The following is a 27,925-nucleotide window of genomic DNA, read 5'->3' as shown; positions in this document are numbered from 1 at the left end:
CCCACCTTGGAATAACACCTAAGACTACAGTAATGGTTAGGGTATAAAAATTTATTACACATACAGAATCGATCACTAATGAATGCAGACAGGCTAGGACATAATGGTGTTAGATGGAGGGCAGCAAGCTCTTTGGGAAGTGAGCAGGTCTGGATGGCGCAGAGCTTCATGCCACGCAGACTGGCCAGTCAGACGGAAGAACACATGCCTAACACCCCAGGATGTCAGGGTGTCAAGCGACTGCTCTGTGTGCCCACTGCCTTCCCTGTCTGACCTGTGGCTCTGAAGGGTGCCACACCCAGAAGCGAGACAGTGAGGCAAAGGGGCTTCCCCAGGTGGCCCAGGCTTGGATCTGAAGTCACAGCAACACCATTTTAAGCAATATGTTTAATTGGATGATTTCCACAAACTATACACGAAGTCTCTAACCATGACAATTCAGTGAAGTACAAAACATTAAGTTACAGGGTGGAGAAGGCAGCACCAGCGGTGGCACCTTCCAATCTTGGTTGGCCTAGGGGTAAGGGCTGGAGGAAGGTTTCTTTTTAAACCAAGCCCCTCATTTCAATGTACAAAAGAATTACTCTGATTGATATTAAATTGTTTTGAAAACAAAATGGCCTAAAAAGCAAATACTATTCTATGTTGGGGGGAAATGGGAGGAAAGAATGAGTCCTTCAGAGCAGGTGGGAGACAGTGGGGGAAGGTCCGTGGCTGTGGCCCAGGCATCACTCTCGCTGCTCCATTTTGACTTTCGGTGGTCTCAGGAAGGTCCGATTTTTCTTCTCTTTCTTCCCCTTCGTATTTGCTTGGAAGTTTCGCCAGCTGTCCACACGACCATCTCGACTTTCCTAAACACAAAAGTGGTTGGAGGAAAGGAAACTAGTCAATAAGAGGAAGGGCCTGACCTGCTCTGCCATTGCCTGTAACCTCGCTCAGCATCTGGAACAAGCCTTTGCCCAGGAAAGTCATACCACCCCTAGAAGGCAGGATAAGGCAGCCGCAGGTCAGAAGTGGAAAACAAAATGAGTAATGCTCATATCAACAATGAGGCCACTCTTTGTTGGGGACCTCTGGGCTGGACAGTTAGCATATGCTATTTCTAATCCTCACAAAAAGCTGACTGATCTGTGTACAGTGCCACTAGCATTTCACAAATGACAACACCAAGGCTCAGAGAAGTCAAATCATTTTCTCGAAGCCACATGGCCAGCCAGTATAACACAGCCACTCCTTCCCTGCACCTGTCCTACTTCCCACCAACACTTGGATGGAGGCTCAAAGCCAGCACCAGCTGTACTGAGAGGGCCACTGGGGACTTCTTCCTCCTTATCAAGGGGCCTACTCATCTTCTCTTTATTCATGCATGCATGGTACAAAGTCATCAACTCTGGCTAGCCAATCCCTACCCTGAGACCAAGTGTTGCGCAATTCAGATAACTAGCTGTGCACCTGAAGGATGTAACTAGAGTGTCAAAGAGGAGTCAGGTTCAGAAACCAGAAGTCTCTCTGTAGGCAGGACATTGGGTCCATAAGAACCTCGGTTTCTACTAAAAGACCTCTAAGTAGGGCACCTCTCCTTGTCTGCCCCTAAATTAAACGGGCAGGCCATTTTTCTTGAGCCTACTTAGCAGCGTGTGCCTACCACAATCTCTAAGACACCATTCCGGGATCCTCACTGCCCTTGCCAAGGCTACAGAGCTCACAGGAGGCTGAGGCAAGGCAGCTCACTCTTCCCACATATCCCATTTCCCTGACTGTCAGCTCCAGTCAATCCTGGGAATGCCCCGGAAACCAAGTTTCTTTGCTGGGAAGTTTTCTTACTCTGGAATAAGAATCCCTCCCTGACCACCTTGGAAATTTACCTCGAAGTTTTTTTGCCACTCCCTTTCGCGTTTGGCTTTTTCTTGAGCTTCAATTTCTTCTTCCCTTTGTCGCTTCCTATGAGGAAAGCCAGACTGTGGTATTTATACAATACTTAGGAGTGTGTGCTAACTATACAAGTTAAAGCATCTCCCCACAGAGGCAAACATATAAAGTAAATCGATTTCCTAGGATTCTACAAAGATAGCAGCTGTCTTGCCCTAGCCAGTTTGGCTCAGTGGATAGAAGGTCAGCCTGCAGACTGAAGGGTCCCAGGTTCAATTCAGGTTAAGGGCATATACCTCAGTTGCAGGCTCAATCCCCATGCAAGAGGCAGCCAATAGATATGTCTCTTTCACATCAATGTTTCTCTATCTCTGAGAGGCAACCAATAGATGTGTCCCTCTCACATCAATATTTCTCTCTCTCTCTCTCTGACTCTCCCCCTCCACTCTCTCTAAAAATCAATGAAAAAATATCCTTGGGTGAGGATTAAAAACAACAAAAGAAACACAACCAAAGATAGCTATCTGAAAAGGGCCCGAAGTACAATAGTGTGGTTAAGGCCTGGGGTGGGGCTGGGAGGAGAGGGATAGAGGAGGTAAAAGGGGGAAAATTGGGGGGCATCTGTAATATTGTCAACAAGAAATAAAATAAATTTAAGTTGTTTCATAAATGTCTCATTTTAAAACATGCAGATAAGACTATGGGGAAGAGATAAATTCTCATTACACAGATAGACAAGATCATCAGCCAACCCTAATTGGAGGTTCTGCATTCAGCCACTGACAAACTATCTCGAGAACCCAGGCCACCTACTTCAGTGGAATGACCATTACAATTACAGAGGTTCTTACTCAAAAGGATCTCTGCACAAAATCCTATCCCAAAAGAAGAACATTTCATACAACTTCAACTAGCAAAACCTAATTATTGCTTAACACCAATCCACGCCACAAAATACATAAACTAAGTTACCAGTAAACTCAAGATTTTTGATGAGCCAGGGAAACATACTTTAGGACAATAGACATTGTATATGTGATTATACATACGTGTGTGTGTATGTGTGTGTGTGTGTGATACTACAACTCACCAAAGCTGCAGCCACCAGACACAAAAAGTTCTGGCCTCAGTAACAACGGCCTCAATAACTGCCTATTTCACTCCAAGAAATCAGGAAGGAAGTACACAGCACCCCTGATTATAAACTCCCTGTGGACAGGTCTATTCAGTATTTCCCAAAGTCAGAATTTCTTACCCTTGTGATTCAAAACGTTGGCTGTTTCAGATAACTATTTTAGATAATTGTTTAAATGACCTATTACATTATTCCTTCTTTGGAAAAATCCCCAAAGAGCAATGTTGGTTAATCTAGGTATTTAAATATGGTTTAAGTGAATATATTGATATATACCTTTCATGCATCTCTTTGGCTTCTCTCTCCTTCCTTTTAATTTCCAGCTCAGCAAAGAGTTTCATGGTCTGTTTGTATACTGCTTGTTTGAACTACAAGAAAGTTAAGAACCAAAGAAAATAAAATTAAATTATTTTACCAACTACTTGAATCAAGTACTTTCAGATGGAGCCCAAAACAAAAGCAGACTAGAACTAGGCAAAGAAAAGGATCTTCAGAGAGAACCACTTAATGAAGCTCTCGAGAGATAAATAACACATCCACCTCTGAGATATTTCCACCACTTTCACCATCAGATGATACATAGGAAACTTGCTCTTGTAAAAAGCACTACCTACTCATCACAACCATTTGAGATTTTGGAGGATCCTTTGTGCCAAAGACCTTCCAAAATTAACTTCCTTTTCTTTTTCTTTTCACAAAAATTTTATAATTACTCTGTGCTAGGCACCAGACTAGATACTAGAGATATGAAGTTGTTATCAAGACGACCAGTCTTAGGGGTCTATTAACTGTGGCAGGGCTGTAATTGCCACCCCCACCCATCTCATTATCTCCTCTCCCTCCATCTACAATCCCTTACCTTCAGGCACATGGTCACCTAACATAAAAGCCTGTGTTCCTAGGCTTCCTTGTAGCAGAGTGAGGTCCACGTAACTTAAGTTTCAGCCCATAGGATAATAGGAAAAGTGATGTAGCAACTTCCTGGATGTTCTTAGAAAGAGCAGGCTTATCCCTTCTTGCTCCTTTCCTCTACTCTGAACTCTGAGGATGGGGCAACATCCTTGTTGGAAGAGTCAGAAAGAGTTAACATATTAGATAGAAAACAGAACTCTGCCTGGCCGGACGTAGCTCAGTGGCTGAACATCAACCTAGGAACCAGGAGGTCATGGTTCAGTTCTGGTCAGGACACATGCCCAGGTTGAGGGCTTGGTCCCCAGTCAGGGGGCGTGAAGGCAGCCAATCAATGACACTTTCATTATTGATGTTTCGATCTCCCTCTCCCTTCCTCTCTGAAGTCAATAAAAATATATTTTTTTTAAAAAAGGAAAGAAAACAGAACTCTATCTCTAAAACTTTCCCTCCAAATATGAAGTATTTTAAATATACAAAGAAAGTTAGAAAATAACTCATCATGCAGATTTCATAGAACCTACATCCTAAAATCAGAGGCACTGGGGAAAAGAGTAATATATGAAGAGAAAAGTAAGTAAAAGAGCCCAAAAATTTCTCGCTTGTTATAATATTGTTACTGTCCACAATGAAAGCAGTGCTCACCAACTCCAATCTCTAATAAAGACAAACATCAAAGGAGTAAAAGAGTCTGTCATGAATATTTTAACATCTTTAAAAGCTCTAAACTCTCCTGGGTGAACAGTTACTGGTGATTGTCAATATTTTATAGTTTTCTGCTTTTTCCAAATTTTCTATCATTAGCATATGTTCCTTTATAATCAGAAAAAAAGACAACTAACATAAAGTTAGGGTGCTTGTCTGGCTGGTGTGGCTCAGTAGTTGAGCACTGACCCAGGAACAAAGAGGTCACCAGTTCGATCCCCAGTCAGAGCACATACATGCTCGATCCCCAGGTAGGGGGCATGCAGGAGATAGCTTCGATCAATGATGTTTCTCTCTCAACGATATTTCTATCTATTCCTCTCCCTTCCTCTCTTTCTAAAAATCAATAAAAACTTATTTTAAAAAAAAAAAAATAGCGTTCTTAACAACTTAGAAGAACCAAGGAATATTTGTAAGAGGGCCTTCAGAAAAGACTACAGAGGGTAATTAAAAGGAAGAGAAAATAAGACTGAGGAGAAAAAAACTAAAATACTGGAAGAGAGTAAACCCAAAATAGGTAACCATTGGAAAATATAGCCTAGTAGTTCTCAAGCAACATTACTGTCCGGATGATGGGACCAGTCACTGTTAGCAAAATCAATGAAGCAAGAGAAGTTGCAAAGAAGTTTCCCTAGCAAGGCAGCCTCTTCTCTATAAATCTTTAAAACCAAGATAGGTATATGGATAACTTACATGCTGACCTAAGTTGAGGCAAGATTAAGATGACTTTAAATTTTTCAGACTAAAGAGGCAAAAAGACACAAATATTTAAGTAGAATCTCTCGCTTAACCAATCTCCAATAAATAACCTACTGGATTATCCAATGCTCTCCATAACTCTGTAAATTATTACCTAGAGAGCACAATGAACTCATGGCTCATAGACAGCTGTTTAAGAGTCACTTGTGGCCTGGCTGACATGGCTCAGTTGATTGGAGGGTCATCCCATACACCAAAAGGTGGCAGGTTCGATTCCCAGTCAGGGCACATATCCAGGTTTCGAGTTGAATCCTCGGCCGGGGTACGTGCAGGAGGCAACTGATAGATGTTTTTCTCTCACTTCGATGTTTCTGTCTCTCTCTCTCCCTCCCCCACTTCCTCTCTCTAAAATCAATCAACACATAAATAAATGAAAATAAGAGTCATCTGTGATTTTTCTCAAAGCTGTCTGTGCCAGTTGCAATTAATACTATACTTGTGTGATTTAAATATCACAGAAATTCATAAATATGGTTATAAAAATGGCTACTGTTTCTTTTAAAACTAAGTACAATGCTTTATAAAAATTCAATAAACATAAGTCCCTAAAATAACTGCTATTGAATGAAGTACAGGTGAGATATCTGGAAAAGATTAGGAATAAAATCATAAATATCTAGGACTCTGCTCTATATTTCACAAGTACTTCAAAAGAAATTAAAAGTACTAAAAACTATAGATAATGCTTCATGTGTGTGTTTCATAAAATAAAGTCAACTACAAACTCCAATATATACTCAATAAATGTTTATAGCATGTGTGCATCATTCTTTAGACTTAACTCTCTTTAACTCACCAGTGAACCCACACACACCAGGTAAGGTGGCTTTTCCCTCATTTAACTCACCAGCTCTGGATCATCCTCCTCTACATTTGTAGGTTTTCCTTCCTTCTTTAATTGCTTTTTTCGCTCTTTCACCTAAAAAAAAAATTGTTTTCATCAAAAAATGAGCACTCATAATTTAAGAATACCCACGAGCCTGCACACACGGTTATGTGTACTTTTCTATACGCACCACAATAAGTTTCCATTGCGAAAAGAAGAGCCTCCCTCCAAAACAGCAATGCAATCAGCAAGAACTAGGAGCAAGGGGTTCTTTCTCTCACCTCCTCTAAATCCAGTCGACTGGCAGGATGATGGGACCATGAGGGAGCTGTCCCCACTCATCAAATCCTAGGCCAGATCCAATGAATTCAACACATCACCCACTTATCTTTCACAGTTTGTGGTTATGTGTTTAGTAAAGAAAACATTGTGTGTCAAGTTTTAGAAGCAGCTACAGAATAAATATTGGCGTGTTGTTTTTGGCATTTCTACAACTGCATTCTTTTATTTTCACTGTGAAACCCCTTTACACCAATAATTTTCACATCATGTTAATTGGTGTTTTTACCACTTTGGCAACTATTGAAATCCCCCAAAAAAATCAAATATACTCATCCACACAGAATGACATCACTCCATTAAGCAATCACTCAGTGTCTTACACCAGCAAAAAGCAGTGCTTTCCAAGCTCAGAAAGGCCCCACTGCCACCTTGTGGTCAGAAAGACTGAGGGTGGCTCCTTTACAAGCAAAATTCAGATGAAAGGAAACTACTACAATGGTTCAAGTACAAATTTTCAGGTACTTTTCTGATTTTTTTCAGAATTGGGCCTACACGTGCCATTTCCAACACAAGACCAGTAGGATATAATTATGGTCGTCCATCTCCTCTTTTTACTCCTTTTCCTCATTAAACTTGGAGTCATTATTATTATTGGTTATGAAGTTCTGTTTTAGATTCCAAAGCTCTTCAAAGAAAACATCCATATTCACTCCCGACTGAAATAGCCCTTATAAATGGTCTCAAGAGTCTTGTCCCGCAAGTAAAAAATTAAACAAAGACCTTTCTTACCTCAAGCAAGCCACCTTAATATTTCCCGCCACTCAGATTTCAGTAATGAAAAAATAACAACACCAGCTCTAACTAAATTTATTTCAACTGAGTCCTTCCCTGTTGTTAATACAAACAGGTAGCCCTCCTTTTTAAAAAATTTACTCATATCCTCTTGCCAGCCTACTTCAAGCCCATGTTCCAACCCCTTCACAGGGACAAGCATAAAAATCAAGGGTCAAGTGTGACCATGGCTGCTCCACTTCTCCACTCTCAAACGGAGCAATGTGACATGTAAAGAGAGGACAAAAAGCCATCTCTCCACAACACGGGACTGGTAAGGAAAGAGGTCGGAGCAGCGTCCTAACCACTCTTCATCCTGAGGTCTAGGCGTGAATTAATAGTTTTAGGCACACACTATTCAGGACCACCACAGCAAAGTGGTGGAGACCACATATGCAATCACAATTTCAACAGTAGGCATTGCTATGTTAACATTTACCCTTCTACAAGATGCCCACGGCTTGCTAATACTTCCTGTAAACACAGCAGCTCTATAAATACTTACAGTGTGTTCCACGTATTCTTTTCCTGCCTGAATTACATCCAGGGCCCTCTTCTTTTGTTCCTGATCCAGTAGCAACTTGTAAGCTTTGTCCACAGCTAATGCAAAACATTGAAATTAACTGTTTCTGCAAACACCCTCTGCAAGTCTGAACTATACTCAGGCAGTGTAAACGGACTTGTGCCATCTAAAAGCATTCCCTACTTTGTTAAATTATTTACTGTTGTTAAACTAATTTTAAAAACATATAACTATAGCAATGACTTTCCTTGAGAGCCTTGGAAAAAATTAAATATACACTCAAGGCTAAATACACCACATCCAGGTTTAATCCAGTGATAAAACATGGCCAATTATTTTTTATGTTCAGAGAAAAAAAGGATCCTATGCAGTAACAGTCTTTGTTGGCACACAGAAGCTTTAACAAAGCAAACTTAAGGTCTATTGCTTAAACAGCGACATTTTGCTTTGGAATGACAACTGTTCTTCTACTGAAAACCAGCTTCTTCATGACCAGAAGACAAAACTATTATATTCTTTTCTTGATCCAGGACAAGGAACAGTTCATCCCTAACATTGACTATATTATTCAGAAGCAGGTAAACTTACAAATACCTTCAAAAGCCTTTTGTGCTCTGTCAGCATCATCTTGATTTTTGTCAGGATGCACCAAGATGGATAACTATAAGGGAAAAGGAACATTTACTCTTTGCCTGCATTCTTTAACCCAAAAGCTCTAAGATACTGTGGCAAAAAAGACTGTTAGCCAGAAGCATTTTTAAAAAATATTTTTTAATTGATTTGAGAGAGGAAGGAGAGGGAAAGAGAGAAACATCAATGATGAGAGGGAATAATTGAATGGCTGCCTCCTGTATGCCCCTCTCTGGGGATCAAGCCTGCAATCTGCCATGTGCCGTGACGGGTAATTGAACGGTGAACTCCTGGTTCGTGAGTCAATGCTCAACCACTGAGCAATACCAGTCAGGCCAGAAGCATTTTTTTTTAAATTAATAAATATCATAAAATGCCCAGAAATGCTGGTCTTTAACAAAATTCAAGCACCAAAAGGTAGATGCACAACTGGGAAACATTTAGGGTTTTAATCACAATGTTGAGGATAAATGTAAGCCTAGTATTATGAAGATGTTGTGATCACAGTGGGGAGGAGGGACATTGAAAACTACCAAGTTCCTGTTAGGTTCCTTATTCTGAGCACTAAGGAATAGGTATGGGACATCATCTCTTTCCTAAAAAAACTTCTAATATAAAACTGTGGTTCTCAGTTCTGGCTGTGCTCCAATCCTGTGAAGCTTTCAAAAAATACAGATGTCTACTTTCCACCCTCAGAGCTTCTGAATGAGTCTCTGGCATCTGTACTTGTTAAACCTCTACTAGAATGGGTATCAAATAATAGTAAGGAATTAGTGTTAATTTTGTTAGGTGTAACAAGTAGTTATGCCAAAAAAAATGTCCTTTTTTATTTAAGGAGATTCATGCTGGAGTATCAGGTGTCTGTGATTTACTTGTCAAAAATTAAGCCAAAAATATATGTATAATGAAGCAAACTGTTGCAAATAGATGGTGAGTATATGGGTGTTCATTGCTTTATCCTTATAACTTAAAAATTTTAAGTCAAAATAAAAAACAAAAATCTCCACAGCTGATTCTTTTAGACAGCCATGGTTAAGAACCACTGACCTACTGCCACGGACAGACAGAAACCAACTAGTTGGAATAGAGGGACTGTGTTGAGGAATGACAGCAAGTGGGAATCTAATGCTAAATCCTACATTACTAGAGACAGAATCCCGGGGTCTAATTCCAACTTCCATCATGTACTAGCTGTAAGACCTTAAGCAACTCACTTAACCTATCTGCCTCATCTTCCACCTATATTAGGTACTTATATTTCACTGTGTTGTTTTAAGGTTGAAATGAAATAATGCAAGTAAATAACTTAGCATATTGTCTAACCCAGACTGACAACAGTTACCATATAACGAGGACATATATGACAAGACCTATTCTAGCGCATTACTGTAGTACCTCATTTAACCCTCATTAACAACCCCACAAGGTAGACACCATTATTATGTGCATTTCACAATTAAGGTTAACAGACACAGAAAGGCTGAAAGTAACTTGCCCAGTTCAAACTTGAAATTTTAGAGAAAGAAAAAAACTGAATACATGTAAGTGCAGAGAACTCAGGAAGAAAAAAAAAAACTATAAAATTACATAATGGGAAAAGATTAAGTAGGCAAAGATAAAAAACATCTTGGCTTAATAGCAGATCATAAGATGATTATGAGTCAGCAATGAGGGGGCAATTACTGTATTCAAGAGGCAAGCATGCCGTAGCCAGTTTTTCTCAGTGGTTAGAGCATCGGCCTGCAGACCAAAGAGTCTCAGGTTCGATTCCTGGTCAAGGGCACATACCTCGGTTGCAGGCTCGATCCCCAGCCCAGGTCAGGGTGTGTGTAGGAGGCAACCAGTGTGTCTCTCTCACATCAATGTTTCTGTTTCTCTCTCTCTTTCTCTCTCCCCCTCCTCCCTCCCTTCCACTCTCTCTAAAAATTAATGGAAAGCCCTAGCCAGTTTGACTCAGTGGATAGAGCTTCAGCTTGCAGACTGGGTTCAATTCCAGTCAAGGGCACATACCTCAGTTACAGGCTTGGTCCCAACCCGTTGGGGCATGTGCCAGAGGCAACTAATCGACAAATCTCTCTCACATCGATCTTTCTCTCTGTGTGTGTCTCTACCCTTCACTTCCACTCTAAAAATCAATGGAAAAAATACCCTCAGGTGAGGAGTAACAAAAAAAATCAATGGAAAAATATCTTTGGATGAGCATCAAAAGACAAAAAGAAGCAAGCATAACACTGGGTATTAACAAGGATGTCATGCAGGAGCTAAGAATAATATTCAGCATTGGTCAAGCCCTTTTAAATATGTAGCACAGTGGTTTTCAACCTTTTTCATCTTGTAGCACACAAACTAATTACTAAATTCTGCAACACACCAAAAAATATATTTTTTGGTCGAATTGACAAAAAAGAAATAGGCATGATTTTATTTTTTTAAATTAACATCCTAGGTTTTTTAAATATTTTTTTTATTGATTTTTAGAGAGAGAGCAGAAGGGAGAGGGACAGAGAGATAGAAACATCAATGAGAGAGAAACATTGATCAGCTGCCTACTACACACCCCCTACTAGATTTGGGGCCCAAAATCCGGGTATGTGCCCTGACCAGGAAATGTACCAGCAACCTCTTGGTACATGGGACAATGTTCAACCAACTAAGCCACACTGACCAGGTACAATAAGTATAATTTTGATTCATTCACACCAAATGGCTATTGTTGTGTTGGTTGTCATCATTTTTTTATTTGATAATCTAAGGGAAAAGAGGTCAGTGCCCCTGACTAAATAGTCAGGTATTGCATGTATTTCAAATTCTTGCAGCACACCGGTTGAAAACTGTAGTGCATAACAGAAATAAAGACATTGGGGAAAGTTAAAAACAAAACAAAACATGAAATACATAGAAAATCCAATTTGTAAAGACATTATCGAGAGTGTCATTATTCAACTCACAGAAGGAAAGACTGAAGGTTTACTCAACTCTCAAAACTACTTTGTAGCTCAAGTTATTAAACACTAGAGGCCCGGTGCATGAAATTTGTGCACTTGGGGGAGGGGGACCCTCAGCCCAGGCTGCACCCTCTCGCAGCCTGGGAGCCCTCAGGGGATGTCCAACTGCCAGCTTAGGCCCATTCTCCACCTAAACTGGCAGTTGGACATCCTTAGCACTGCCACAGAGGCAGGAGAGGCTCCCACCACCGCCACTGTGCTTGCCAGCTGTGAGCCCGGCTTCTGGCTGAGTGCACTGACCACCAGGGAGCAGGCTTCTGCATTGAGCATTTATTGCCTGGTGGTCAGTGCATGTCATAGTGACCGGTCGTTCTGCCATTTGGGCAATTTGCATATTAGGCTTTTATTATACAGGATATAGGATTAGACTGAACAAGAATCAGACATTGTGGATCTCTTTTCCTAGAGAATTTCTACAAAGCACTCCTTATATTAAACCAGTTATCTCCTGGATAGTCATTTAAATTTACAAAAGAGAATTACTAAGGAATGGGGTCTTAAAAGAATAAAGAACTGTTACAAATCATTTAACATGTTCTCACCTGGAAGCCAGGGGACTTAGTAAGCATGACTCCATGTAAGCACTACAATTCTACTTGTACTTCTCCCTTTTAATTAAGGGGCTAAAGAGATTCTATTTGGATATAAAATTCATTCCATTCAGAGCTATGACCATCAAATTACTTAAGATTTTATGTCACTATAAGGTTTTTATCTGAGTTACATAGCCTTAAGTTTAAAAAAAAAAAAAAGTTAAATGTTGGCCCAAATGTCATAACAGCAAATCTTAAGAAAACCATCACATGCTTACATTTTCAAATTTTCAAACTCCGTCCATTACAGAGAAATAGTACTATACCTGCCGAAACCTCTTTTTTATTTCTTCATCTGTCACTTCAGGATCTATCTGAAGAACCTGAAAGAATCAAAATCAACACTGTAAAAAAAATTAAAAGACTTCATAAATTTAAGAGATGCCCAATAAGTATACATATTCTAATCAACTTCTAAAATAGTTCTCAGTCCTAGTCAGTTTGGCTCAGTGGATAGAGTGTTGGCCTATGGACCAAAGAGTCCCAGGTTCGATTCCGGTCAAGGGCATATGCCTGGGCTGCAGGCTGGATCCCTAGTAGGGGGTGTGCAGGAGGCAGTCAATCAATGATTTTCTCTCATCATTGTGTTTCTATCTCTCTTTCCCTCTCCCTTCCTCTTTTAAATCAATAAAAAAAAAAAATAGAGAGAATAGTACTCAGCATTCTAGAACTGTGCCTGGCACACAGTTCTAAAAATGCTCCAGAAATGTTAATGAGCAAATCGATAACAGAATAATAGCTATTCTGTTTTAGGTTTCCAATACAGTAGTTACTTTCACTCCATCAGAAAAATAATAACTTACCTTATACCCAGAGACATATTTCCAAACTGTAAGAAAATATTGTATTTCTCCTTCATTCATTAATAAAAGTACCCACACCTCCTATCCCCTACTTACCTTTGCAAATGTGGAAAAAGCATAGAACTCAACAGGGAAAAAATAAGGCTGGCTGATTTTCACCTCAATTGAGAAGTGCCCACTTGGTGCCACTTTATATCTATAATTTACATGGCCTAATAGTTCTCAACCCAGAGTGAACATCGCAATCACCTGTGGAAACCTGACATCAATGCCTGAGCCCCCCTGTAGGAAAGTCTGATTCCAAATGGCATAAATATCTGTTTTGTTTTTTTAGCAATACTGTTTTAAAAAATAAATTTAACTATTCTTCTCCAAGCCTGGGTATCCTGGTGTTGACATTCCTCATCGAGGATTCTAATCCCATTACCACAAATACATACATTCATTCAAGTATTTTATGCAGTAGCTACTACCTGCTGAATACACTGCTATGTACTAGAAATGCAAAGATAAACAGGCAAGGGAATGTGTGTGTGTGTGTGTGTGTGTGTGTGTGTTGAAAGAACTTTACTTTTTTTTTAATATATATTTTATTGATTTTTTACAGAGAGGAAGAGAGAGGGTAGAGAGTCAGAAACATCGATGAGAGAGAAACATCGATCAGCTGCCTCCTGCACACCCCCTACTAGGATGTGCCCGCAACCAAGGTACATGCCCTTGACGGGAATCGAACCTGGGACACTTCAGTCCGCAGGCTGATGCTCTATCCAGTGAGCCAAACCGGTTTGGGCAGTGGTCGGCAAACTGCAGCTCAGCAACTGTGGCTCGCGAGCCACATGCGGCTCTTTGGCCCCTTGAGTGTGGCTCTTCCACAAAATACCGACTTCTGCGCATGGGCCACGAAGTTTCAATCGCACTGTACATGCACGCCCGCACGTGGTCAAAAAACATCCAACCGGAAAAGCAAAATGAAAAAAGAATCCAAAAATGCGAGGATAGTGTAAGGAGCCTCTGGGACAGTTTCAAGCGTACCAACATCAGAATTATAGGGGTGCCAGAAGATGAGAGAGAGCAAGATATTGAAAACCTATTTGAAGAAATAATGACAGAAAACTTCCCCCACCTGGTGAAAGAAATGGACTTACAGGTCCAAGAAGCGCGGAGAACCCCAAACAAAAGGAATCCAAAGAGGACCACACCAAGACACATCATAATTAAAATGCCAAGAGCAAAAGATAAAGAGAGAATCTTAAAAACAGCAAGAGAAAGAAACCCAGTTACCTACAAGGGAATACCCATACGACTGTCAGCTGAATTCTCAACAGAAACTTTGCAGGCCAGAAGGGAGTGGCAAGAAATATTCAAAGTGATGAATACCAAGAACCTACAACCAAGATTACTTTACCCAGCAAAGCTATCATTCAGAATTGAAGGTCAGATAAAGAGCTTCACAGATAAGGAAAAGCTAAAGGAGTTCATCACCACCAAACCAGGATTATATGAAATGCTGAAAGGTATCCTTTAAGAAGAGGAAGAGGAAGAAAAAGGTAAAGATACAAATTATGAACAACAAATATGCATCTATCAACAAGTGAATCTAAGAATCAAGTGAATAAATAATCTGATGAACAGAATGAACTGTTGATTATAATAGAATCAGGGACATAGAAAGGGAATGGACTGACTATTCTTGGGGGGGAAAGGGGTGTGGGAGATGCGGGAAGAGACTGGACAAAAATCGTGCACCTATGGATGAGGACAGTGGGTGGGGAGTGAGGGCGGAGGGTGGGGCGGGAACTGGGAGGAGGGGAGTTATGGGGGGGGGGGGGGAAAGAGGAACAAATGTAATAATCTGAACAATAAAGATTTAATTAAAAAAAAGATTTTTTTTTTTTTTTCCTTAGAAAGAGAGGAGAGGGAGAGAGATAAACATCAACTAAGGATCAGTTATTAAGGGAGGTGGGAGAGGAAAAAAATAAATCTTGATATGAAAAATACCTACTGCCCTGGCTGGTTGTTCAGTGGTTAGAGCAGGCCTGGGGACCAACGGGTCACAGGTTTGATTCAGGTCAAGGGCACATACCTGGGTTGCAGGTTCAATCCCAGCTCCCGGTCAGGGTGCATGTGGGAAGCAACCAATTGATGTGTCTCTCTCATCGTTTCTCTCTCTCTCTCTTTCTCTCTCTCTCACCCCTCTTCCTTCCTTCTTTCCATTCTCTCTAAAAATCAATGGGAAAAAATATCCTTGGGTGAGGATTAACAAAAAAAGAAAAATACAAACCAGAGAAATTAAAACTGAAAAGTAATCTGCTAAGCTTAATCAGATGCTTAAAGGGTCTTAGAAAAACCTGTCAAGTAATGTCAAGATTTATAGCAAGCTTTCAAAGTATTCAAACAGCCCACCTATAGCAGAATTATTGGTATGCAATGAAGCTGAATCAACCATAACATTCAAAAGACTTTTGAGATGTTCTTATTAATTTGAGAGAAGAAGGGATAGGGAGAGAGAGAAACACCTATGAGAGAGAGAGAGAGAGAGAGAGAGAGAGAGAGAGAGAGAGAGAGAGAGAGAGAGAGAAATCGATCGGTTGCCTCCCACACACACCCTGACTGGGGATCGATCCCTAAACCTGGGTATGTGCCCTGACTGGGAATCGAACCAGCAACTTTTCAGTGCTTGGGATGATGCTCAACCAACTGAGCTACACAGGCCAGGGCTCAATAGACCTTTGCAGGTTATGACAAGAGCATACCCATTCTCAAATGCAAGGCATACAACCAGAGGTGAGGGAGAAAGAACTTTAAAACAGAATTTTTAAGAGTCAGTGTGCCCCTTCATACCTTCCTAAGGGAGAAAGGAATTGGGAAAAACTCAGAGAGAAAGAATGCAGCCATATAAGATTTACAGATAAAGAGAGATAACTGTATGTACACAAATATTCAGAGAACTTTACCTTACCTTGGTTCTGGGGAAAAGGAATGCATTAGAGCAAACCAAAGTCCAACAAACCCCAGAAGGTGTCCAAAATGAATGAGAAAGGATGGTAAACTTCCCACCTTCACGAGCGCGCACACACACCCACACTCACACACAGCCGCCAATAAAACGAGCCAAGAACTAATCATGCCAAATATAATTCATAAACTGGTTCCTAAGTGTTTTTTTTAAAGCCATAATTTATATTTTTTTGGGCAATTGGGACTATTTGCAAGTGGACTCTAGGCTGGATTATATTATTGAAATAATGTTGTTTTTCCTAGGTGTGGTCATGTTTTGTGGTTATGTGGAAATGTGCCCTTGTTTTGAAAAGATAATGCTCAAGTATTTAGGCATAAAGAGTCACAATGTCTGCAGCTTACTTTTAGATGATTTGGCAAAAAGGAAGAGGGTATGTATACTTACATAAATAAATACATAACACACACACACAAAAAGGTATTTTTCCAAGTTATAGCACGTGTGCACTGATTACCAGCAACAAATATTCACCGAGTGCCTTCAAAGCTAATCCAAGTCCTTTCCTATCTTTTAGAGTTGTAGGTAGCCATGAAACACAGTGAAGACAATGACCATTACCTGTGGCCCAAATCTCTTTGAAGCCAGATTTATACATTGAATACAAACTTTTAGGGCATACAGGACTGCTAGATACTGTGCTCACAGACTATTTTCATGGAATTTAAGGTCTAGCAGGGTGGGTATCGACAAGTAATAAGTAACCCTTACAGAAATGATAAATGCCGGGAAGTGTTAGAGATCTTGCTCCCTGCATGTTATCAGTATGGCTCGAATAAACTCTTATAAAATTTCAAAAAAAAACAAACAAACAAAAATGATAAGTGCCACATTACCAATATGGCTCTAAGGAAGCACACGGGATGTTCACATCCTTGGAAGATTTTTCTGAGCTGTGTCTCGGGCTTTGGGGATACTGCAATGAAAAACCCACAGTCTTGGAACACAAAGAGTTAATTAATCATCATACAGCAACAAAAATGCTTGACTGTGGCATTTATATAACTTCCCAAACTCAAATAAACTGTAAGTCTCCTTCTTTGGGGCCTTAGACTTAAAAGAGGAATCCAGCCTTAACATCACACCTGAATTCTCTGACAGGTTAAATACCTTTATTTCCAAGGTGTTGAACAAGATAAACAGAAAATAAAATATGTGGTACCATCTGCTGAAGCCTTAAAGTTAAATTAAAATTTTTTTTAAAAGAGCCCAGCTGGTGTGGCTCAGTTGGTTGAGTGTCATCCCATGCACCAAAAGGTCACCAGTTCAATTCCTGGTCAGGGCATATGCCCAGATTGTGGGTGTGTTCTCCCGTTGGGGTGCGTGTGGGAGGCAGCCGGTCAATGTTTCTCTTTCACGTGCAAGATTCTCTCTCACTCGCTCCCTCTCCCTTCCTGTCCCCGAAATCAATAAAGCTTTTTTTTGTTTTGTTTTTTAAAGGAACATGAAAAAGGTAGGACTGAGCAGGGACACAGGTCTACTGGAGCTTATGGAAGGAAGCGGGAGAGAGTTCTTAATCTAAGAATTATAGAATGCATAAGAAAGATGACTGCATAATGGCTGAAGGTTAGAAATGTATTCAACCGAAACCGGTTTGGCTCAGTGGATAGAGCGTTGGCCTGCGGGCTGAAAGGTCCCAGGTTCAATCCCGGTCAAGGGCATGTACCTGGGTTGCGGGCACATCCCCAGTGGGGGATGTGCAGGAGGCGACTGATCGATGTTTCTCTCTCATCGATGTTTCTGACTCTCTATCTCTCTCCCTTCCTCTCTGTAAAAAATCAATAAAATATATTTAAAAAAAAAAAAAAAAAGAAATGTATTCAAATACAGAGCTGTTGAGATGGCAGTAAGGAAAAAAAATGCTCCCTGGAAAAGGATTCCTGTAATAAGACTCCTAATTCCCAGACTAATTTCTGCCTTTTCCACCTGCTGCTCAGTAAGGTGGTGTATAGGAAGACTATTTACATTTCAATTGATAGCTGAGAGGACAGCTACTACTGCATTATTTCTCCTTACTAGAAAAAGACCAGTCTGCTTACATCTGTAGAAAAATCTGATTCATTTAGATCAGGGGTAGGGAAACTTTTTCTGCCAAGGGTTATTTGGATATTTATAACATCATTCACTTAATATAATTAACTTACTTAATATAAATTTGTTGTTATGCAATAAGCTCCTATATTTATTGAATTTTGAGTCCCACCTGTGGTTGCGTTGGCAGCACCAGACCAAATGATTTCTTGAGCCCATGGGCCAGACGTGCCCCACCTCTGATTTAGATGTTTTGATAGTTGTTACATAAAAAATACATCACTTGCCGAAACTGGTTTGGCTGAGTGGATAGAGCGTTGGCCTGCGGAATGAAGGGTCCCAGGTTCGATTCCGGTCAAGGGCATGTACCTGGGTTGCGGGCACATCCCCAGTGGGAGGTGTGCAGGAGGCAGCTGATCGATGTTTCTCTCTCATCGATGTTTCTAACTCTCTATCTCTCTCCCTTCTTCTCTGTAAAAAATCAATAAAATATATATTTAAAAAAAAATACATCACTGATTTCCTAAATCATTAGGAACACCTAATTCTGACTTAAGTGTTAAAAAACAACTTAGTGACACCCTGGCCAGTGAGCTAAGTGGTTAGACCATCGGGTCTTGAGTTTCATTTCTGGTCAAGGGCACATACCTGGGTTGCAAGTTTGCTCCCCATCCCCCACCTGCACCGCCCCCCTCCCCCCACCAACCGTCAGGGCACATGCAGGAGCCAATGTGTCTCTCTCACATTGATGTTTCTCTCTCTCTCCTTCCCCCTTCCTTCCACTCTCTCTGAAAGGCAATGGAAAAGATATCCTCATGTGAGGATTAACAACAAGAAAAAGCAACTTTATGACACCCATCCTATAGAGAGACCAGCACATTTATATGAAATAGAAAAGACAAAAGTTCTAATGGACAGGCATGGAATCCTGCCCACTCAAATACAATCTCACACCCTCCTAAGTGTGCCCACCTCCTCATATCTTTATGCATCCAAATATGTTTCCTATAGTCAAAACAGGAGCTACGGAGTAGTGAGTTCCACTTCCAGAACCACATTAACCAGTAGGGCATTAAACTCCTAGCTTTTCATACTGGTCCTATTATCTGTCACTCCTCATCAATCAGATCTCCACAGAAACCCTAATTACCTTAACAAATAAATGGCTAAGTTATACTAGTATGATTACTTGTCCCCTTTTCATATACTATGCTCAATTTAAAAGTATGACTTAACAGAAGTTGATAGAAAGAACATATCATCAAGTTCTTTATTACCCCCTCAAATTATCTCCCCCTATGCCCACCCTCCCCAAAATCTTATCAAAAGTATTTTTTAAGGTTTTCACCTTCCCCTTCTCTTTCTGAGCAATGTAATACAAATACATTAAGTGGCGCCAGGCAAAGCAGACATCTACTTTGGGTGGGGAGTCAAGATGGCCCAGAGCAGAGTGTGAGAGCCCATCTGAAATGAAGAAAAAAAGACAGTGACAACACTGGGAGTGGTGGCCAGTCACACGGTGCTAGAGCCCAACCTGGGTGAGAGGAGCAGTCACATAGAAGAGCAGACCAACATGGAATGCCGAAGTAGGCTAAGGAGGGCATCCTGGCATAGTGTGTTAGAACACAAGCAGGGTGAGACTGTTAACACTGGAGGGTGGCCCAGTGCAGGGTGCGAGAGCTCAAGAGGAAAGAGGGAGGCACGTCCATTGAATAAACCCCAATATAGGTGTTTGAGACCAAGCAGGGTAAGAAGTGTCCACAGGAAAGGCGGTCTGGCACAGGGTACCGGAGTCCAGGTAAGGCCATCTCCACAAAGGAGTGGCCTAGCATGGGGTGTGGAAGCTTGGACATGGTAGGGGAGATGCCCACACAGGAGGACATCCAATGCAAAAGGGCTGCCCAATACAAGCTGTTGGAGCTCCAGCAGGATGTAGAGAGCACTTATGTAAAGTATGGCTGGCTCAGAGAGCTAGAACCTGAGCAGAGTGAAGAGGGACTCCATGCAGAGGGGTGTGGACTCAAAGCCCATGTAAGATGAAGAGGGTAGAAAGGGTGCCTGTTTGGCAGTGAGGATGCTGCAGCCTAAGAGGAGTGAAAAGAGCCCCTGGGGGTGGAGGGTGGGCACAGAGAACCAGAATCAGGTGAGGAACATACCGCATGGAAGGATGACCTGGCATGGAGTTTTGAGCTCCGTTGTGGAGAGAATGGGTGTGCAGTGAGGCAGCAAGGTGCTGGTGTCAGAGTAAAGTGGGATGAGGGCATTCACATAAGGGAAGGCATGGTAATGGAAGATCATTTGCATGTAGGGGGTCAGTTAAGTAAATACATATTAAAGATTTTTCACTAGAGAAGAAAAATATAAACATGGAAGGGGAAAAAACCTAGAATAAACCGTGGTGTTGGATTAAAATTGGGTGTAAATATGTATGTACACACATACACTCTCTCTCCTTAGCTCTACCTACCAATAGAATCTGGGAGAGAGAAATCCCAATTGCATTGAGTACACCTGCCATTCAAATCTTTATATATATTTCAGAGAGGAAGGGAGAGGGAGAGAGAAATAGAAACATCAATGATGAGAGAATCATTGATCGGCAATCTCCCTCATGCCCCCTACTAGGGGTGAAGCCTGTTTTCAATAGCCAGCAGAAAACACATGAAGAGCTTCAGCGACATGGCACCGCTTCACTGACTCTTCGGGAGGGATTTATTTATGACATACGTCTTGCTTGGATCTGAGATTTTTACCAGAGGAAATGAGAGTGGAGAGTGGTGGCTTCCCAGCAGGTGCATGGCCTCTTTCCATGTAAACTCCCCCACCCGCACTCTCACTGCGTCCCTGAGTTCCTGCAGCAACAGCCTCTCCATCAGCCCACAACCAACTGGGGATCGAGCCCACAAACTGGAATCGAACCCGGGGCCCTTCGGTCCGCAGGCCGACGCTCTATCCACTGAGCAAAACTGGCTAGGGCCAAATCTTGATTTTAAATACCATTCTTCACTGAAATGAACCAGGGCTCCTCTGTGAAATAGTTAATTTCAGGCTGGGTCAGGAAAAGTACAAGAGTGCTTAGTAATCCAAGAATGATGAAGAATATTAAAAAGACAGGAGCTCACTTGAAAGGTAACCTACTAGCCAAATTTGGGACAATTTGAGCATCAAAATAAATATCTAAATATAACCCAGTGACTAATATCGAAACCCCAAGTCCATACTGACAAATAAATTAATAAAATGAAACTCTGATTGATTGAGGACAGGATATTTATACAATCTCAAAGTACTTCCCCATAAAATACTTATTAATTACAGAAAAGGGAAAAAAAGTAACTTCATGAAAAAAACCTAGCGGGCAACTCTTATTTTTATTTTTTTAATTGACTTGAGAGATTTGTTATTCCACTTATTTATGCATTCATTGGTTGTTTCTTGTTATGTGCCCTGACAGGGGATCGAACTCACCACTTGGCATTATCAGAACAACAACAACACTAACCAACTGAGCTCCCAGCCAGGGCTATCAGGCAACTTTTTTTTTTTGTTAATCCTCATGAGAGGATATTTTTTCCCCACTGCTTTTCAGAGAAAGTGGAAGGGAGGAGGAATGGGGGTGGTGGGGAGAGAGGCACATCGACTGGTTGCATCCTGCATGCAACTGAAACCCAGGTACATGCCCTTGACAGGGAATCAAACCCATGACCTTTGGTGCATGGGCCAAAGCAATAACCACTTAGCACACCAGCCAGGGCAAGCAGGCAACTCTTCAAGTGATCAAGTTAACATGAATAGTAATGGGATAAATCAAAATCTTGTACCAATTTTTTTAAATATGTTTTTATTAATTTTTGTGAGAGAGGAAGGTAGAGGGACAGATAGAAACATCAATGGGAGAGAATCAACATCCATCAGCTGCCTCCTGCACACCCCGCACTGAGGATCGAGCCTATAACCTGGGCATGTGCCCTGATCAGAAATTGAACCTGCAACCTCTTGGTGCATGGGTTGATGCTCAAACACTACGTCACACCAGCCAGGCAACTATGTACCACTTTTTAAAAAAAATATTTTATTGATTTTTTACAGAGAGGAAGGGAGAGGGATAGAGAGTTAGAAACATCGATGAGAGAGAAACATCGATCAGCTGCCTCCTGCATAACCCCCACTGGGGATATGCCCGCAACCAAGGCATATGCCCTTGACCGGAATCGAACCTGGGACCCTTCAGTCCGCAGGCTAACGCTCTATCCACTGAGCCAAACCGGTCAGGGCCCATGTACCACTTTTTAAGTTACAAAGACATGAATGCAGTATCACTTCTGTGATATTCCTGCCAATATTGCATAAACCTATTCTAACATGAAGAAATATCAGATAAACTCAAGCTGAGAGACTTGCTACAAAATAAGTGGCCTGTAATCTTCAGAAATGTCAAGATCACAAAAGTCAAGGAAAGACTGAGGAACTGTTCCAGACTGAAGACTAAAGAGCCATGACAATTAAATGTAACAGGAGATTCTTAACTGGATCTTTTTGTTATAAAGGTCATTATTGATACAATGAACAAATTTGAATGTGGTCTGAGGACTTAGATGGTTATACTGTGGTTCAGTAGGAAGTGTTATTTGTAGGAAGAGCATAAAATATTTCAGGATGATGGGAAAATGTACTGCCAACTAAGTTGCAAACAGTTCAAGAAATCATCTTCACAGTGTACTTGCAACCTTTCTGCAAATCTGAGATTATTTTAAAATAAAAATTTTCTTCTTTTTTTGTCTTTTATTAGAACTAAGAATGGGGACAATGATGGGTGGGAAAGAACAAAGACTTGGGGAGCAAGTGGGAGGCACTATCTCACTCAGAACACATGGGTCCTTACATATCTTCAAGGTGGAGGATCTGAGAGGGGAGGAAAAAGATCTTCTCTCTGCCAACAACTAGTAACTCAGGGAGAAACTCTGGGGCCAGTGACAGAAGGAAGCAGGGTGGCACTGTTCCCACCAAGGGGTCAACTTGTAGACCTAAGTAGCTGTGACCCCAGTGAGAGGAATTACCTGGGGACTTTGCTAAGATAGGTTCCCCCCTCCAACACAAGACATGGCTGGGCAGGGGCTGTGCAGACCAGGCCAGCCAGAGTCAGTCAATCAGTCAGTATCCATGCCCCTTCCTCACTAATCCTTATAGGCCCCAGATAGGGACAATTCTAGTCAGTGGCTCCTGCCTTTGAAAAACAGACACAATGCACTGGTCAGTGCGGCTCAGTTAAATCACTGGTTCCATTCCCATCGGGCACATGTCTGAGGTGCAGGCTCCACCCCTAGTAGGGGGCATGCGGGAGGCAGCCAATTGATGTTTCTCTCTCCCTCTCCCTTCCTCTCTAAAATTAATAAAAATGTGTCTAAAAAGAAAGAAACTATTAAAAAAAAAATACAGAAACAATGGATGAACCTTGAAAACAGTATAGGTGAACTAAGCCAACATTTGTATAAAGAACAAATGTTGTATGATTCCACTATTTGAGGCACCTAGAATAGGCAAATTCATAGACAGAAAGCAGAACAGAGGTTACCAAGGTACAGGGGTTAGGAGGAATGAGGAGTTATTGTTTAATGGGTTTGGGGTTTCTGTTTTAAATGATGAAAAAGTTCTAGAAATGGTGATGATGGTTTGCACAACACTGTAAACATATTTAATGCCACTTAACTCTATACCTACAACTGGTTAAAATGGTTACTTTTAGATTATGTATCTTTTACCACAATAACGAGGGTTTTTTAAGTACTCCATAAGTGTTATTTTTATGCTAACAATATTCATTTCAATTTATAACTGTGAATAAGTAGAAGCTAATTTAAAAATCGTACAATAAAAGAATTGTTTAAATAATAGAGTCTTTTAACATGTTGCAAAAACTATATTTTAGGTAACAACGCATTTAAAATAGCTTGAATAAATAAGTAGCATGAAGTATCCATATGATCCTCCTTATTTTTAAATAAAACTATTAAAACGTTTAAATATAAACAGTAAAGAGTAGCTAGACTTTCTCTTAGGGAGAATTATACATGAATGTTTATTTTTGCTTTCTTTATATTTCAAATTTTAGTAAGAAATATGATTTACTTTTATAAAAAGGAAAAGTTTAAAGTTATAAAACTAAGGAAACCAAAAAACTCTATCTCCTTGTCTAAAATCTTGTGATCATTTTTTAGCTGTTGGGATTTTTCATATTTTTTGAACTGTGGTGAAACAGAAAATTTTAACAAGCAAAGTAAACAGAAAATCCTAAATTTATCAAAGCTGGTGATCCCTTTACATCTGAAAATAAACCCATATATATTTGGGTTGCTTAAAGATGATGGAGAATATCTGATAGAGCAAAGACTATCTCTTTTTCCTTAACATGGTACCTCTCAGGTTCTGCTCACAATAAAAACACCCAGTTCAATTCCAACTATAATACAAATTAGTTGTGTGTTCTGATGTAAGTCTGCCTGCAACTATGCAAAGCTCCCCATCATGACACCACAGCAACATCAAACCGCTCACCTCAAATGGGTTCAAATTGAAGTAGGAGGAACCAGGACGGGTCAATCTTTCAATCTGATTTTTGGATGTTAGGACTGAATCTCTTTTCTCTATTTGTTTCACCTAAAATAAAAGAGATAAGAACTTCATTAGTAAAGTTTAAAAATAAATTCCGAATTGTCACCTTAACTAGTTACTCACTGACATGTCCAGCAAATATTTGTGTATCTACATGTGCAAGCTATTTTACTAACCATTCTGATGAATAATTACAACAGCTACCATCTGCTTAATTTTAATAATATGAAAACTTTACACGTATTTATTCCTCTCAACAATCCTACACAGTAAATACTATCATCCCCATTCTACAGATAAGAAAACTGAGACTTAGAGAAGTTAACGGAGTTGTTCCCAATTACCTAACTTATAAATAAGAATTTTAATCTTAACAGTTTGATTCCAGAGGAACCATTGAGAGATTTCAAAGTCACATCCACCACCTTCAGTTTCCACTCTAACGATAGATGATGTACTCAAGTGTGTTCATACTTAATTTACAACTTTTCTTTTTAAGAATGTGTTTAAATAAGTTTATTGAATATAAGATATATAGGCTGCTGTCAAATAATTTAAAGATAGCCTACATTTCACACACAAAACCTCATTTTCTTATGATTAAATGTAAGTATATGTCTTCTTTTTCCCTCAGGGGAAAGGAAATCAATTCAAGGTACATCATGAGATCTTAATTTACAACTTTTTAAAAGAAAAAAAATGCAATTACACTGCAATATATATTAAAGGCAGCATTAAAAAAGTATGTGGGAGAGAGCAAATAACTCTGCCTACCTAACGCTAACAGAGTTAGAAAAATTCCTGGCCCGAAGACAATTAGAAGAAGAACAGGCACCAGGAAGTCCCAGGAAAACATCTTTGGTGCCACTATCAGAATTGGAATGCTGGTTGAAATGAATGCCTGGTATATTATTTACCATCTTTATTCCTCTGATCAAATGACTTTGGGAATCATTTCTACAACATAAGAAGCCGTTCCTTCTCAGCATCTTCCCTCTTCACTCTCTTTAACATAGCATGCCACTTCCTCACCCCCATCATCTTTCTCAGGCTTATTTTTCCTCATAGCACTTAAATCACTACCTGACATTATACTGTATATCTGTTTGTTTACTGTTTATCCTTCTCTATAGAATGCAAGCTCAATGAAATGAAGACAGGCCTTTTCTCTCTGCAGGTCATTACCGTATCTGCCACACATAAACAGCACACTGGTACATGTCAGGTGCTCACTACACACTGACGATTGAAGGGTCCTCCTTTACAAGTTTTCTCTCATCTAATTCAAACAAACCAAAACTCGTTTGTTTGTTTTCTTTTCTTTTCTTTTCTTTTCTTTTTAAACTAAGAGTTGGTAAGTGAAACAAGTTCCATTATAATTGCTGAACACATTCACGTGAAATCAGGCTTTCAAAAGGACAGACTATATGCGCTAATTTCCGTTTTTAAATGTAATTCTTGGGAGAAACTACTACGTAACACACTGTTACAAAGAGCAAAGACAAAAGATGAGCGTGACCCGGTGCTTCACTCTGAGTAGCTCACAGCCTGGTGAGAAGCAACTCTGCTCCGCAAATCCATGCCAACTTAACGGACTCCATCTGCAGCCTTAAGTCTTGCAGTGGTTCTCAACCTTCTGGCCCTTTAAACACAGTTCCTCATGTTGTGACCCAACCATAACATTATTTTCGTTGCTACTTCATAACTGTCATGTTGCTACTGTTATGAATCGTCAGGTAAATATCTGATATGCAGGATGGTCTTAGGCGACCCCTGTGAAAGGGTCGTTGGACCGCCAAAGGGGTCGCGACCCACAGGTTGAGAACCGCCGTGAGAGACGCTGCTGCTTATGAAACTCTTTCTTATATATTCACTCCATTAACCCTCGTAAAAACTCGTTTTAATATTAATTCGTTTTACAGACGTGGAAATAAGATCTGCAAAATCACCGCCGTGAGAGAATTCAGTAACTGCCATGCACGAATCCAACCCGAGGGCCTCTGACTCCAAATGGTACGCTTTTCCTTCATTTCCTCATTCATTAACCTGCTCAACAAAGACTTACTGAAGCACCGTAGGTAGTAGGTGCTGGAAATGCGATAGCAAACGAAGCTCAGACCCAACTGACTCCTGTCCTAACAGGACACAAGCCGTTACAAATTCCTTCGTCTCCCTAAACCTCGGGTTTGTCATCTGTAACATGGAGATGCCTCCCTGGCATGACGCATGGTGCCTGGCACTCGCGAATGGCAGAAGTAACCACTAATACCATGCATGACGGAGGACTAAGTAGAGAGTGCTTCCGTTTACAAGTAAAAACGGGGGCCAGGACGGTTAAGTCGCCCCCAGGAAGGCCGGCCCCCACTCCGCCGACTTGGCAACTCCACGCGCGCCCCGAGGCTTCGTTGGCCAGGATCGCAGTCTACCCGCAGCCGTCGGGCCCAGACCCCTTTTTCGTGGCCCAGGGGAGCCCCCAGCAGCCATCAGGGAGAGACGCACACACACACCCCCGGCCCCGCGTCGCCCCGAAGGCCAAACCGGAGGAGTCGCCCAACGGTCCAGGCCAGGAGGACCCCTGCCTCCGCCGGCGGGAGAGTGGGCCCAGGAGGGGTCGCCCGGGTGTCATTACTCATCCCTCGTGGTTCACCTCGCTGTAGAAGGTCATAAACGCCTCCTCCGTACTGCCTCCGCCGGCCGAAGCCCCGCTCTCTCCAGAAGCCGCCATTTTCCCCGGGCCCAGCCACCACGTGACTCTTCTGCGCAGGCGCTGCTTCACGTGATGCTTCCAGACCCACCTCCGGCCTCGCCTCCTTCCTGGGGACCCTTAAAGGGCTCGGAGCCCAGCCTGACACCGCTAACTGAAGGCCCCCCCCCTTTTTTTTTTTAAATTAAGGCCAAACACACACGACATGCAGTTAACCGTTTTATTCTTTTTTTAATATATATATTATTGAGTTTTTACAGAGAGGAAGGGAGAGAGATAGAGAGTTAGAAGCATCGATGAGAGAGAAACATCGATCAGCTGCCTCCTGCACATCTCCTACTGGGGATGTGCCCGCAACCCAGGTACATGCCCTTGACCGGAATCGAACCTGGGACCTTTCAGTCTGCAGGCCGATGCTCTATCCACTGAGCAAACCGGTTTCGGCCAGTTAACCGTTTTAAAGTGCACAACTCATTGGCCTTTAGAAAGGATATCTGGCACCAATTAAGCCGTTTCTCCCATTCCCCTTACTTCCCAAACCCTGACAACCATTCTATGTTCTGTCTCTATAGATTTACATATTCTGGACATTTCATATGAATGCAGCCATACAATATGTGACCTATTGTGTTTGCCTTCTTTCACCTTAGCTTGTTTTCAAGGTTCTCAACCTGTGGGTCGCGAACAATGAAAAT

General features: G+C 41.2%; 1 protein-coding gene across 2 annotated transcripts; it reads right to left on the bottom strand.

Moving 5' to 3' along the window:
* Window positions 1–36: 36 nt before the first annotated feature.
* Window positions 37–27,310, bottom strand: DNAJC8 (DnaJ heat shock protein family (Hsp40) member C8). 2 transcript variants are annotated; one of them, XM_059690562.1, is made up of 9 exons: window positions 27,174–27,310; window positions 24,470–24,571; window positions 12,334–12,390; window positions 8,428–8,500; window positions 7,822–7,916; window positions 6,225–6,296; window positions 3,281–3,372; window positions 1,866–1,941; window positions 37–851 (listed from the first exon to the last, which is right to left on the bottom strand). In XM_059690562.1, the coding sequence occupies exons 1-9, from the start codon at window positions 27,249–27,251 to the stop codon at window positions 729–731; spliced, it is 768 nt and encodes a 255-aa protein (XP_059546545.1). In that variant the 5' UTR covers window positions 27,252–27,310; the 3' UTR covers window positions 37–728. The 2 variants fall into 2 exon arrangements, with proteins under 2 accessions (XP_059546545.1, XP_059546546.1); XM_059690563.1 differs by having other exon boundaries at window positions 8,434–8,500; window positions 27,174–27,309.
* Window positions 27,311–27,925: the final 615 nt, after the last annotated feature.

Source organism: Myotis daubentonii, chromosome 3 (genome assembly GCF_963259705.1).
Source record: "Myotis daubentonii chromosome 3, mMyoDau2.1, whole genome shotgun sequence".
In the NCBI taxonomy this organism is placed as follows: domain Eukaryota; kingdom Metazoa; phylum Chordata; class Mammalia; order Chiroptera; family Vespertilionidae; genus Myotis; species Myotis daubentonii.
This window is presented reverse-complemented; position numbering and strand designations above follow the sequence as displayed.